The 15,646-nt window shown below is 35.3% G+C and overlaps 1 protein-coding gene across 3 annotated transcripts in view; it reads left to right on the forward strand.

The window, feature by feature from the left end:
- REV3L (REV3 like, DNA directed polymerase zeta catalytic subunit) overlaps nucleotides 1-15,646 on the forward strand; it is a 186,111-nt gene that overhangs the window by 103,791 nt on the left and 66,674 nt on the right. For all 3 annotated transcript variants that reach the window (XM_033418641.2, XM_049695490.1, XM_049695491.1), the window contains exons 13-16: nucleotides 531-4,698; nucleotides 7,957-8,870; nucleotides 10,666-10,745; nucleotides 12,074-12,199. In XM_033418641.2, coding sequence (XP_033274532.2) covers nucleotides 531-4,698; nucleotides 7,957-8,870; nucleotides 10,666-10,745; nucleotides 12,074-12,199 — 5,288 coding nt within the window. The remainder of the gene's footprint in view (nucleotides 1-530; nucleotides 4,699-7,956; nucleotides 8,871-10,665; nucleotides 10,746-12,073; nucleotides 12,200-15,646) is intronic.

Genomic DNA, 15,646 nt, shown 5'->3' on the forward strand with positions numbered 1-15,646 from the left:
ATACTGTTAGATTTTGTCCTTCTGCAGGATGAGTTATTTTGAGAGAATGTAGATATATGATTTTTTCTCATTTCTAAGAGTATAGCGTTTATTAATCACTGATTTAGAGCTTTATAAACTTTAATCAGTTTATCGTCATAACATTTAAGTAGCATAGGAAACTATAAGAAATATGCTCAGCTTATTTGAAGTGATAATGCAAAGACATGTTACTTTATGGAAAATTTTGAAGGTGACAGTATTTTTCCCCTTATTCTCCCAAAAGGCATGAATATTGATATCATCTATTTCTGATCAAAGAAATATGTGTTTAAAATAATGACTACTAATCAAATGTAACTGACTCTTGATTTTTTAGATTATGGTATTATCCTAATGATAGGAATGACCTTTTTGTTGAGATAACTGTTTTAAACATACGAATTTAATTTCATATAATTTCTTTCATGGTGATAGTATCATGGTATGGGAGAATATTTAAAAAATTAAAAGGGTGGAAGTGAAGTAAATTCTTTTTTCCCCCATTTCAGACAATCCACTGAACAATGAAAATTCTAGAACCCACTCTTCTGTGATTGCAACAAGCAAGCTATCAGTAAAACCTTCCATCTTTCACAAAGATGCTGCTACATTAGAACCCCCATCTTCCGCTAAGATTACCTTTCAGTGTAAACACACAAGTGCCCTTTCTTCCCATGTTTTGAACAAGGAAGATTTAATTGAAGACCTTTCACAGCCAAACAACCTAGAGAAAAGTCTAGATCATTCAGTTGCTTCTTTTGCAAATGAAAGCACTTACTCTATGAAATACCCTGGGTCTTTAAGCAGTACTGTCCATTCAGAAAACTCTCATAAAGAGAGTAGTAAGAAAGATGTCCTCCCAGTATCTTCCTGTGAAAGTAGTATTTTTGATTATGAAGAAGATATTCCATCTGTCACAAGACAAGTACCAAGTAGAAAGTATACAAACATTAGAAAAATTGATAAGGATGCCCCTTTTATACATATGAACCGTCACACTAACGAAAATACGTTGGGCAAAAATTCTTTCAACTTTTCTGACTTAAATCATTCAAAAAGTAAATTATCCTCTGAAGGAAATGAAAAAGGAAACAGTACAGCTCTGAATAGTTTATTCCCTTCGTCACTGACTGAAAATTGTGAATTGCTATCATGCTCAGGGGAGAATAGAACTATGGTGCATTCTCTTGATAGCATTGCTGATGAAAGTGGACTAAATAAACTTAAAATTAGATACGAAGAATTTCAAGAACATAAACCAGAAAAACCAAGCCTCAGCCAGCAAGCAGCACATTATATGTTTTTTCCCAGTGTTGTTCTTTCTAATTGTCTCAGTAGGCCACAAAAACTCTCTCCTGTCACATATAAACTACATCCTAGCAATAAACAGTCCCGGTTAAAAATGAATAAAAAGAAGCTTGTAGGTCATCGAGAGAATTCTGCCGGAACTACTGAGACTGGATCCTCAAAAAATAATTGTATACAAAATAATCCTTGTAATAGTAATTCTGAGAAGGATAACGTATTGGCCAGTGATTTAATTAAGGCCAGCCATGGAGCTTTTGAAAATAAAACATCTACAGACAGTTTTGTAGACTGTCGCTTTGGAGAAGGAGCCTTAGAAACTGAGCAGTCCTTTGGATTGTATGGAAATAAATACACACTTAGAGCCAAACGCAAGGTAAATTATGAGAATGAAGATAGTGAGTCAAGTTTTATAACACACAACTCAAAAATTAGCCTACCTCATCCCATGGAAATTGGTGAAAGTTTAGATGGAACTCTCAAATCTCGAAAACGCAGAAAAATGTCTAAAAAGCTGCCCCCTGTCATCATAAAGTATATTATCATTAATAGATTTAGAGGGAGGAAAAATATGCTTGTAAAGCTAGGAAAAATAGACTCTAAAGAAAAACAAGTAATATTAACAGAAGAAAAAATGGAACTGTATAAAAAGCTTGCACCTTTGAAGGATTTTTGGCCAAAAGTTCCTGACTCCCCTGCAACCAAATATCCTATTTATCCACTAACACCAAAGAAAAGTCACAGAAGAAAATCAAAACATAAGTCTGCTAAGAAAAAAACTGGTAAGCAACAAAGGACAAACAGTGAAAATATTAAAAGAACTTTGTCTTTCAGGAAAAAACGGTCACATGCTATTCTTTCTCCTCCCTCACCATCTTATAATGCTGAAACCGAAGACTGTGACTTAAATTATAGTGATGTTATGTCTAAACTAGGTTTTCTTTCTGAGAGAAGCACAAGTCCCATAAACTCTTCTCCACCTCGCTGCTGGTCTCCCACAGATCCAAGAGCTGAAGAAATTATGGCTGCTGCCAATAAAGAAGCAATGCTTTTTAAGGGTCCTAATGCATATAATAGCAAGACTGTTAATTCCCGTATAGGAAAAAATAGTCGAGCAAGAACGCAGGTTAAGAAATCAAAAACAAAGCTTGTTAATCCCTCTGTAGTTACTAAGAAAAGGAACAAACGAAATCAGACAAATAAACTAGTAGATGATGGAAAAAAGAAACCAAAAGCAAAACAGAAACAAAAAGTAAATGAGAAAACTACACCAAGAAAGCACATAACACTAAAAGATGAAAAACTAAAATCTCAAGCTGGTGCTGAAGTTAAGTTTGTGCTGAAACATCAGAATGTGTCTGAGGCCTCAAATAGTTCTGGAGGCTCTCAACTACTTTTTAAACAGAAAGATGTGTCACTAATGGGCTCTGCTATAGATCATCCCCTTTCTGCTCCTCTAACCACTGGAATTCATGCACAACAGAATTTATCTGGCTGCTTTTCTTCTTTCCTAGAAAGCAAGAAGCCTGTAGATTTGCAAGCATTCCCCAGTCCACAAGATGATTTGCATTCATCAGTTGTTTGTAGTTCTTTGGGACCTGGAATCTCAAAAATTAATGTTCAGCGGTCTCATAATCAAAATGCTATGTTTACTCTAAAAGAATCAACCTTGATTCAAAAAAATATATTTGACCTTTCAAACCATTTGTCTCAGGTAGCACAGAATACACAGATGTCTTCTGGTATCATGTCTCCAAAGATAGAAGAGAATGCAAATGTACAAAAAAACTATTTGTCATCTCTTGGAAAGTTAAACGACTATCGTAATTCCGTAGAATCAAAGCCAGACCAGACGTATGCCCCTAATTTTTTGCATTGCAAAGACAGTCAGCAGCAGATTGTGTGCATGGCAGAACAGTCAAAGCACAGTGAAATTTGTTCTCCAGGTAAAGCAGCTTCAGAGGAAAGTCAGATGCCTAATAATTGCTTTGTAACTTCCTTGAGAAGCCCAATCAAACAAATAACATGGGAGCAAAAACAAAGGGGCTTTATTTTAGATATGTCAAATTTTAAACCTGAAAGGGTAAAGCAAAGGTCATTGTCAGAAGCAATTTCACAAACCAAAGCACTTTCTCAGTGTAGAAATCGAAATATGTCAACACCTTCAACGTTTGGTGAAGGACAGTCTGGACTGGCAGTTCTAAAAGAATTGTTACAGAAAAGACAGCAGAAAGCACAGAATGCAAATAGTATGCAAGACCCATTATCTAATAAACAGCAACCAAACAAAAATATCTCTCATTCCCTTGAGCATAACAAATCAATTAAACGAACACGATCAGTAACATCTCCAAGAAAACCTCGAACTCCCAGAAGTACAAAACCTAAAGAAAAAATTCCCAAACTTCTTAAAGTAGACTCTCTAAATTTACCAGCCTCTGGCCAGTTGGATAACTCCCTATCGGATGATAGTCCCATCTTTTTTTCAGATCCAGGATTTGAAAGTTGTTATTCACTTGAAGATAGCTTGTCTCCTGAACATAATTATAATTTTGATATTAATACAATAGGTCAAACTGGATTTTGTAGCTTTTATTCTGGAAGTCAGTTTGTCCCAGCTGATCAGAATTTGCCTCAAAAGTTCCTGAGTGATGCAGTTCAGGATCTTTTCCCAGGACAAACTGTAGAAAAAACTGAATTTTTAAGTCATGATAACCAGAAGTGTGATGAAGACAAACATCATGCCTCAGACTCAACCTCATGGATTAGATCTGGTACTCTAAGTCCTGAATTATTTGAGAAATCATCCATAGATAGCAATGAGAATCATCGCCACAATCAGTGGAAAAATACCTTTCATCCTCTAACAACTCGGCCTAATTCAATAATGGAGTCTTTCTGTGTCCAGCAGTCAGAGGATTGTCTAAATGAAAAATCTAGATTGAATAGGAGTTCAGTAAGCAAAGAAGTGTTTCTTAGCCTCTCACAGCCAGGCAATTCAGACTGGATTCAAAGTCATACCAGAAAAGAAATGGGACAGTCTCTTGATGCAGTCAATACCTCTTTTACTACAATACTATCTTCCCCTGATGGTGAACTTGTAGATGCAGCCTCTGAAGATTTGGAATTGTATGTTTCAAGAAACAATGATATGTTGACACCAACTCCTGATAGTTCACCAAGGTCTACCAGCTCTCCCTCACAATCTAAAAATGGCAGTTTCACCCCTCGAACTGCTCACATTTTGAAACCACTTATGTCCCCACCAAGCAGGGAAGAAATTATGGCAACTTTGTTGGATCATGACCTTTCAGAAACTATTTACCAGGAACCATTTTGCAGTAATCCTTCTGATGTACCAGAAAAGCCCAGGTAATCAGAATTATTTTTTCCCCTTGGGTTGCTCTGAATAATTATAATGTATGTAACAACATTTGGTACCTGACTGCTACTTTTTTGGCTGTGATATTGTATTTGTAAGTATATCATTGTGAAAACAATTTATAATTATGGACATATTAAGAAAATTCACTAACTAGCTGGACAGTTGCACCTAGAGAAATTTATTTAAGTTGATCAGTGTTGGTCTTGGATCTACTATTATTTTGCACTGCGTCAACAGTAAGGATTAGAGGCTCACTATGACATGATGCCAAATTAAGAAGGATGTCATAATACTTAATACTTATAAAAGTATAATTATCATTTTAAAGATGGTATTTATTTCTAAAATGGTAAACTTTCATAATTTAAAAACTTCATTTTTAAAAAGTGTTTGAAAATAAGCATGCATATGTTTTAAATACTCCTATGATATATCTCTAAATGAAGATTATTTTAAGTTGTTTCTATTACATACCACTCTCTTTTCATGTTGCCAACATCTTCAATCATATTGTTACTATTGTTAGTTTGTACAGTTATTAGGGGTGCAATATGGATTTTGGTTCCCCTTATCTCTTCTTTCAAGAATCTTTTCAGAGAAGTGGTAAACAGAGAGACAGATGCACACACACACACGGCCAATAGCAAAATCTGAAGGAATCACAGCACTGGCCTATTTGTAAACCAGTAGTTAAGTAGGTATCCTGTCCTGCCTGCTTCATCAAGATATAGAACATATCTGATAAGAGCTCAGTTGGGGAACATGGCTTAATCCAGGAAGTTTAAGTGATGGCTTTTGGTCCTGCCCCCGTTTCTTTGATCCCTTTTCCTAATCAGTTGCAGAGAGAGGCAGTTCATTTCAGACATCCAGTCAGAAGCAGAGAAGAATGGCTAGGACTGCTGAGGCAGACCCTGCTTAGTCTAAATGATGGAAAGAGATATGAAGTGCCAACTAAGGCAAGAGGCCACCCTGCATGTATGCACTGACCTTGAGCACCACCATGCTCCTGACCCTAGTGAAAGAGACAGTGAGTGCTGGGCTTTTTACCCGAAGATTGGCAGTAATTTCTGCAGGAGTCCATTTAAGAAAGGGGTGAGAAAAAGTCATCAGAAATATAGAGTAGAAGAAGTTCCCTCCTCTGAGGACTTGAAGTAAAGGGCAGAAAATACCTCCCCCTACCTTACCCCCATACTTCCTAAAACATAGTTTTGCTGTTCTGTTTTGCCCAGTACCCACATGTGGCCTTTTAACATGAATGGAACTCTTTCTTTTTATTTCACTGCCAGAATATATGAATATATAATCCTTAGACATTAGTTTCCATTATTTTGGAGGCTTTGACTTTACCAGTAGTGATTATGGTATATTTTTTCATTGATCTATATTTTCTTCTCAGCCTTACACATCTTTTTAATTCCCAGTTAATTTATCATGTGCTAGTCATTTACTCTGTGTTGCTATTAGTTGTTTTCCAACTTTGACACTTGTTCTGCAGCTGAAATAAAAGGAGGATAGTCATGATATTTGAAAAACAATCTTTTTTTAAATTAAAAACTGTGTATTCACTGTAGAAAATTTAGGAAGTATAAAAGAAGAAATGAAAATTACACCATTTCTCTACCTAGTAACAGCCACTATTAATATTTTAATGTGTTTTCTTTTTTAAAGTATAGCTTTTATTTTGTTTTATGAAATGTTCTTACTGTAGTCACAATATTGCATTGAAATTGATTCACTTACCATTATAATGTAAACATTTTCTAAATTTGAGTCTGTTGAAGCATCATTTTAATGGCTGCATAATACTCTATCATGTGATTATTACTGGACAGAAAGGTTGCTCTCTGTTTTGCTACTATACATAATTATGTGATTAGTATCTTCTTCATAAAGCATTTCTTCTATTTTCGAATTTTTACTTACAGCTCTTGAAGTAGGATTACTGAAAAATTTAAGGCTCTTCATATATATTAATTACAACATGAGCTGTAGCAATTAGCATGCTGCTGACAGTATTCAAGAAAGCTGAACCTACCACACCTCAGCAATTTTTGCTATTTTTTACTTCATTATGATCTCTGTATTATTAATATTAGAATTGGGTATAGTCACATGACATGTGTACTCATTTCCTTCAATAGCAATAATCCTGCTTCTAATTTTTCATAAAGCTGCAAGGTGGGTGTTGGGAAGGTGTTAGATCCTGATTATGGAGTTAAATAGTAGGGGCCAAAATCTTTCCATGTAAAGGGGAAAAGGAAATGTAACTCTGGTGCTGCTCCTTCAGCTTCAATCAGAAAACAAGAATTCAGTTCATTGAGTTTTATCTAGAGAATGACCTGGTCATTTGGGAAATCATGCCCTATGAGAAGTAACTGAAGAAACTAAGAACTATCTTCATATCCATGAAAGAGATACCATGAAGAAGAAAAAGTAGAGTTATTTTATGTTGCTGCAGAAGGCAGAAATAGTACCAATGGATATGTTAGAGAAGGAGAGAGGTTTAGCTTAATATTTATAATAACTATTGGAAACTAAACCATGTTACCTTTTAATTAGTGATTCCTCACATACACATACATTAGTAGCACTTAAATTATGTGGGCTCTGCCAACTCCTAAGTTCTTATGTTAGTATTAAACCTTGTCATGTAAAGGGAAGAAAGAATTATGGTAGTTTACCTCAACTGTATATAATTTTTTGTAATATTTAAGGGAATTTGATAGGGTACAAAGATTTGTTTGAACTGACTGGCTTTGCTGAACTACTATGTACAGAGAGTAGAGAATGTAGAAAGAGGCTATAGATAAAATCCAGGGATATAGTCTCAGATGGTAAACTCTTCCATTGTTTTTATCCTAATGTGGTGACAGTGGAAAATTATTTAAGATCAGTAGAGGAAAGGAATCTGGTGAGTTTGTACTATCTCCTTGAAGAAAAGAAGGCTTCATTGGACACTTCAGACAAAAACAAATACCTTCTTTCCCCGGTATTGATGATACCTTCTGAAGGAAGTTAATTTAGTAGTCATATACCTGTGAGGAAAAGCATATTGAGACTAAAGATAGAGTGTACCTGCATAAAATGTGTGTGTTGGAGGGGATGGGTAGGGTGTGGAAAGGGAAGAAAGGTGGCATTTTTAAGACTCCAAAAGGAACTTTTAAAAATATCTAGGTTAAGGAGCTAAATATTTTGGTAATTGCTCTTTGAGGCAAAACAGTTGTTCTAAAATATATTGTTTATAGGGAGATCGGTGGACGGCTTCTCATGGTAGAAACACGACTTCCAAATGATCTGGCTGAGTTTGAGGGAGACTTTTCCTTGGAAGGACTTCGTCTATGGAAAACAGCATTCTCAGCAATGACTCAAAATCCAAGACCTGGGTCACCCCCTCACAATGGCCAACCAATTGTCAATAAAGGGTCAAGTAATAGCCATAAAATGGTTGAAGATAAAAAAATTGTGATTATGCCTTGCAAATGTGCCCCAAGTCGACAACTGGTTCAAGTATGGCTTCAAGCCAAAGAAGAATATGAACGTTCCAAGAAACTGTCTAAAAAGGAGCTAACGGGAGTTGTAAAATCTGATGACAACTTCAGCTCCTCAGTTAATCCAGATGACAAACCTGTAGTGCCTCCAAAAATGGATACAACTGCACACGTACTCCCCACTACAGCACATACCAAGGAAGATGTTGATAATTCTCAGATTGCTATACAAGCACCAACCACAGAATGCAGTCGAACTGCAAGTGAAAGTCAGACGCTGCCACCAGTTGCTTCTGCAGATGATGCTGAGAAAGAAGAGGATGATGATGATGACTATTGTGTTGGTTATAGCTCCCCTGATTCTCCAGTGATTCCCCCTTGGCAAGAAGCAACATCACCAGATTCCAAAACATTAAATGGCGGTGACAGACCCTCATCACTAGTAGAGGACCTACATTCTCTGACTATTGAGAACTTCTTAAAGCCTGTAAAAGATGGTATACAGAAAAGCCCCTGCAGTGAGCCTCAGGAACCTCTAGTGGTATCCCCAATTAATGTTAGGACGAGAACTGGGATATGTGAATCACTTTGCCTTCATAGTACACCAATCATACAGAGAAAACTTGCGGAAAGGCTTCCTGAGGCAACTGGCCTTAGCCCTTTGTCAACAGGTAAGTTTTACAAGTAACAGCCTCCATAAAGCTTTCCAATAGACTATGTAATGAAAATCAGATATTTTTAAATGAAATTTTAGCTCAGCTAATGAGAGATTATTGTTATTTTATCATGTCTTGGAAAGACATCATCACCTGGAAACTTTTTTATTTTTCTGCTGTGAAATATACTTACATCTACTTCCATCCTGTCTTCTTGCCTTCTCGGTAAAATATAGGAGCCCTCTCAGAAACCTTACCTTCTTCTCAACTTGATTTTTCCCATTGGCTTTGGTATATACCCAAATCTCTCCCACCCTTTGAAATAGAAAAAAAAACAAACACCTGCCTTGACCTTACAGCTGCCGGCTTCTGGTCTTTTTTCTCTGCTTCTCTCCTTTAAAGCCAAATTTCTTAAAAGATTTCTCCAATTTGACAACTCTATTTCTTTACCTTCTACTCATTTCTCAACCCACTCCAAACTGGATTGTGCCCCCATCATCCCGCCAGTATGGCTTTTGTAAAGATTCTTTATAACCTTCAGGTAGCTAAAGCTAATGGATGTTTTTCAGTCTTCCTATCACATGCCCTCTAAGCAGCCATTGTCTTGCTGACCACACCTTCCTTCTTTGAGCTTCTTCTCCCCTTAGCTTTTCCCCTGCTCCTCTGTTTCTTCCTGCTTGCTTTCCTTTGAAGCTTATCTCACATTCTCAGTTATTATCTGAATATTGGAGTTTATTAAGGCTTAGCCTTAAGCTTTCTCTCTCTATGTTCTTTCCCTGTATGACCTAATTCCTGCCCACAGGATTACTATAGATAACACAAATTTAAATTTCCAGTTCAGAACCCTCTTTTAAGCTCCAGAACACTATATCCAGCTGCCTTTGGCATTTCTACTTGAATGCTCAAAGCCACCACAAGGTCAGTATTTTTTTAACTTAATTTGTGATCTCACTGCATTCATTCACCACCAACCACATAGCACACTTTATGCACACACATACATGCCCGCACATTGAAAACCATTGGTCCTCTTTCATTTTTCCTTATTTCAATGAATAGTACCACCATTTCTCTGTCACTGAGTTACACAGGTCAGAAACAAGAGATTTATTTATAATACTCACCTGATTGCCTCACTGCCCATCCTGTGGTTTCCACACTTCTTTGTTTCCTAAATTACCCAGATCTCTCTACCTCTGTCTCTGCCACTACGAAGCCCTCGTCTCTCACCTGGGCTTCTACCCTAGCTTTCTTATTCACCCTTAACCAGTCTCTAGGTTTTTTTGCTCAGTAATCAGGGAAAATCCACACTCTGTTCCTAGTTAATTCCTACTCTTTCTTATGATTTTAGCTCAAAAAAGCCTTCCTAATCTCCCTGGCTAAAAATTACCAATTATATTCCCCTTTGTTGTACTTACCCCAGTTATAATTTTATTGATATTTGATGAATGTCTGATTTCCTCTCTAGACCCCACAAGGGTAGATACTGTCTTTTCCTCCTCATCATAAATACTTGATAAATCAGTGAATAAACGGATTAAGTGATTCCCTAGGATAATAACTTAGGTATAAAAATCAATAATTAAAATCTAAATGTTATTATTTAATACAAATTTTAAAAGTTAGTGTGGGGAACCCAGGTTTGAATTAGTTTCATTTTTAAATTATGAGGTCTTTGTGAGGAATTTATAGGACAGTACTCATGAACGGTACCTAAGAGTTTGGAAAAACAACAAGAAAACAAACAAAAAAACCCCACAGAAGCAGGCAATTTTGATATGCATGTTAAATATAAAATTTCTTTCTACAGAACCCAAAACCCAGAAATTGAGTCATAAGAAAGGAAGTAACACTGATGCTTTTAGAAGAGTACTCTTAACACAAGCAAAGGTAACTATGCTAAACATATTTAAAGATCAGTGGATAAGATCCATTCTTATTCTTAGATTTCAGTTAGATAATTGATAACTTTGTGTCTCAATTTTTTAATTTATTATATTTTTGCATCATTTTATTTACATATCTTTGAGACAACAAGAAATTGCCTAATTTTTTTAAAGTTTTTTTTGTTGTTGGGATCTAAAAGATTCTTATATGTAAATACAAATATTACAGAGAAAGTGAATATGATAGCCAAAATGTGGATTATGAGGATACAAATACATTAACTGATTACTGGCAAAATCAGAACAATCCAATGACAGCAGAGCTCAAGTAAGTGATTTTTGATCCCACCAAAAATATATCCTTTTTCTTGGTTTATTACTTTTTTCTCAAATATAACATTACTGATTTTTCAGTTCATTTTACTAAGTAGCAAAGGAAAGCAACATTATTTACTACTGAAACTCTGAAAAATCATAAATGTCTTTATTCAAATACTAAAAATTGTGGTAATACTTAACCTAGAAATATATGGTTATGTGAAAAAAGTACACATTAGACATGTATCCTTAGAAATATATGATAGTGATCACTTCTGTATTGGTCACTTCTCATAAATATCATTAACTACATAAAATATATTTTAGTATTTTTATTTTGAGATTACAAATGCTTTTTAAAACTTTCATTTTTAAATCAGTATTATTGAATTACAAGTCATATATATTAAAAACAAGTACGAGTGTATTGTGAACATAAATCAACACTTTGGGGAAAATCGTTAATGGATGTGGAAATCAGAAAAAAATATTTTTTTAAAAAATAGATTCTATTCTTTCTAACCCCTTGAAAATTATTTATGCTTTAGTTTATCTTTCAGATACATGTTGTATTAGGGTAAAATAAAAACCCACAATTTCAAATCTTCTTTAAACTTTAGCCAAACTAGTTGCAAATACATTGCTTGCTTGCTTGCTTGCTTGTCATACTTCCAAGAAAGGTCAAGATAAATGTCCTTGTGGTAAAATGTCAACTCTCTACAACACTATTATTTTCAATATTTTGGGTTTGTAAACTCAAAAATCAATTTATGGTTGGCTTACAGATTATATCAGATATTTCTACATATATATAGTTCTAGTATCTTGAATTACTAGCCTGAAAAAAAATGCTAATAAAATACTTAAGTTTCTTCTTGGATCTAAAGAGATGATGCTAGTTTATCGTGTATTACTAAGTACATAAAGTATGTTGTCTAAGCAGAAATAAGTAATCAAAAAGAAAGGAAATAATTGCTCATTTATCTTTTTCTGGCTCTGTGTTTTTTTTAATAGAATCAATGTGCAGCAGTAAATACTCCAAAGAAAGACACTTCCCAGATTGATGGACCATCTTTAAACAATACTTATGGTTTCAAAGTCAGCATACAAAACTTACAGGAGGCAAAAGCTTTACATGAGGTAAAACGTTAACAGTAAGGACACATGCACTTTAACTCTTACGTTTTATTCTATGGTACAAGTATAGAAATTTTTTATTGACAGAGGAATACATTGAATTCTATACCTGTTAATCTTTATTTCGTTCTTATTATCCTTTCTATTTTATATATTTATATAAAACAGAGAAACTTTAAAACTAGTCATCAGTTACTGAGACTGCTTTGTGGTTTCACAATTTTCACAAAGCTTATACCTGAAATTTTAAAAGAAGCTAAAATTAGAAAAGGTTTTTTAGCTATTGGAAACTCTGTATGTTACTCTGGGATTATATTATATCCCATTCCAAATGTGATGTCTACTTGTGTTTTCTATTTGGTTGGCTCAGTGGATTAGTGCTTGCTACATTTGTTCACATAATCTTTATAACCCAGTTACCTTCACAGCACAGACTGTATGCAAAGACTCGGAAGCTATCTTGTAAAAATGTACATTCTCACTGGAGAATATGTATGAATGGTTCACTGTAAATTTATGTGTATTAAAGAAAACACAACAGTAACATATGTGACTGGCAATGAGGTGAAAATTAGAATATATTTTAGTTGTTTATACCTGTCCTGTCAGTATGGTAGCCACTAGCTATGTGGCTATTGAGAATTTTAAATTTGGCTTATACATCTAGGAATGGAATTTTAAATTTCGTTTAATTTTAACTAATTTGTTTCCATTAAAAATTTTGCAACCTCATTGAGATGTGCTATAAATGTAAAATGCATACTGCTTTCAAAGACTTAATAGGAAAATAGAATATAAAGTACCTTATCAGTAATTTTTTATATTGATTACATGTTGAAAGGGTAGTTTTTGATGTATTGGATTAAATGAAAATATTTTTAAATTAATTTAACCTATTTTTACCATTTTTTAATGTGACAACTAGAAAATTTTAAATTATGTATGTGACTTTCATGATATTTCTTTTGGTCAGTGCTGGTTTATACAGTCGTTTTATGTTTTTGCCCTTGTAGCAGAGAATTTGATTCTTTTGTTGGTTTTTTGGTCTCAAGTCAGTTCTGTCTTCTAAGAATTGGATGAATAGACTAAGAGGAAACTTTAAATATTGTCCTCATTTTTACCCTAAATTTGAACTAAGAATTGTACTTTTGAGAATTAGATTGGAACATAGTCTAACTCCCTAATTGTTTATTTGTACATTTTTTCATTCTACAGCATTCATTTAGTTCCTGTTTTATACCTGGCCTTGTACTCTCCCCTGAAGCCCAGATAAATTAAGTAACAAACTCAGGAATATTTATCTTATCAAGTACACACCCGAAATTCGAAATTTAAAATACTTTGTTAAAAAATATTTATTAAAGCAAATTTGATACACCTTAACAAAAAGACTTGTTACATTTGATTTTTCTGTTATTATTTGAAAAAAATATTTTTCTTCCAGTACTGTTATTTTATTCTACGTAAACCTGTTTCAGAATCCTGGGCCTTCTTGAGGTTAAAATCACTTTGGGGGTCCAGCAGGTTGCTCATAGCTTCCCATCACATGCTTCCTTCATCTCAAGGCACACTCCAAATAGCCACCTGGTGGTCAAATAGGGATTGAACCAAAAAAATATCTACTATACTCTATTCCGTTTTCTACAAAATTGTGCTCACAGCATTTTTTCCTGTTTCCCATTACCCTGGGCTAATCTCTCTCTCTCTCTTCTGCATATAAATACTCAATTCAGAAGAGAAAATTTGCAATTGTTGCCCTTTCTTTTTTTTTTCATCGTCTTTATTGGAGTATAATTGCTTTACAATGTTGTGTTAGTTTCTGTTGTATAAAAAAGTGAATCAGCTATATGCATATGTATATCCCCATATCCCCTCCCTCTTGCGTTTCCCTCCCACTCTCTTTATCCCACCCCTCTAGGTGGTTGCAAAGCAGAGCTAATCTCCCTGTGCTATGCAACTGCTTCCCACTAGCTATCTTTTACATTTCGTAGTGTATAGATGTCTTAGTTACTCTCTCACTTTGCCCCAGCTTACTTCCCCCTCCTTGTGTCCTGAAGTCCATTCTCTACATCTGTGTCTTGATTCTTGTCCTGCCCCTAGGTTCTTCAGAACCATTTTTTTTTAAAATTCCATATATATGTGTTAGCATACGGTATTTGTTTTTCTCTTTCTGACTTACTTCACTCTGTGTGACAGACTCTGAGTCCATCTACCTCATTACAAATAACTCAGTTTTGTTTCTTTTTATGGCTGAGTAATATTCCATTGTATATATGTGCCACATCTTCTTTATCCATTCATCTGTCAATGGACACTTAGGTTGCTTCCATGTCCTGGCTGTTGTAAATAGTGCTGCAGTGAACATTGTGGTACATGACTCTTTTTGAATTATGGTTTTCTCAGGGTATATGCCCAATAGTGGGATTGCTGGGTCATATGGTAGTTCTATTTTTAGGTTTTCTTTTAGTTGTTTTTTTTTTGCGGTACACAGGCCTCTCACTGTTGTGGCCTCTCCCGTTGCGGAGCACAGGCTCCGGACGTGCAGGCTCAGCGGCCATGGCTCACGGGCCCAGCCACTCCGCAGCATGTGGGATCTTCCCGGACTGGGGCACAAACCCATGTCCCCTGCATCGGCAGGTGGACCCTCAACCACTGTACCACCAGGGAAGCCCTATTTTTAGTTTTTTCAGGAACCTCCATACTGTTCTCCATAGTGGTTGTATCAATTTACATTCCCACCAACAGTGCAAGAGGGTTCCCTTTTCTCCACACCCTGTCCAGCATTTATTGTTTGTAGAATTTTTGATGATGGCCATTCTGACCTGTGTGTGGTGATACCTCACTGTAGTTTTGATTTGCATTTCTCTAATGATTAGTGATATTGAGCATCTTTTCATGTGTTTGTTGGCAATCTGTATATCTTCTTTGGAGAAATGTCTGTTTAGGTCTTCTGCCCATTTTTGGATTGGGTTGTTTGTTTCTTTGATATTGAGCTACATAAGCTGCTTGTATGCTTTGGAGATTAATCCTTTGTCAGTTGCTTCGTTTGCAAATATTTTCTCCCATTCTGAGGGTTGTCTTTTTTATGGTTTCCTTTGCTATGCAAAAGCTTTTAGTTTCATTAGGTCCCATTTGTTTATTTTTATTTCCATTTCTCTAGGAGGTGGGTCAAAAAGGATCTTGCTGTGATTTATGTCATAGAGTGTTCTGCCTGTTTTCCTCTAAGAGTTTTATAGTATCTGGCCTTACATTTAGGTCTTTAATCCATTTTGAGTTTATTTTTGTGTATAGTGTTAGGAAGTGTTCTAATTTCATTCTTTTACATGTAGCTGTCCAGTTTTCCCAGCAGCACTTATTGAAGAGGATGTCTTTTCTCCATTGTATACTCTTGCCTCCTTTATCAAAGATAAGGTGATCATATGTGTGTGGGTTTATCTCTGGGCTTGCTAT

The sequence above is a fragment of the Orcinus orca genome, chromosome 12, assembly GCF_937001465.1.
Source record: "Orcinus orca chromosome 12, mOrcOrc1.1, whole genome shotgun sequence".
Classification (NCBI taxonomy): Eukaryota; Metazoa; Chordata; class Mammalia; order Artiodactyla; family Delphinidae; genus Orcinus; species Orcinus orca.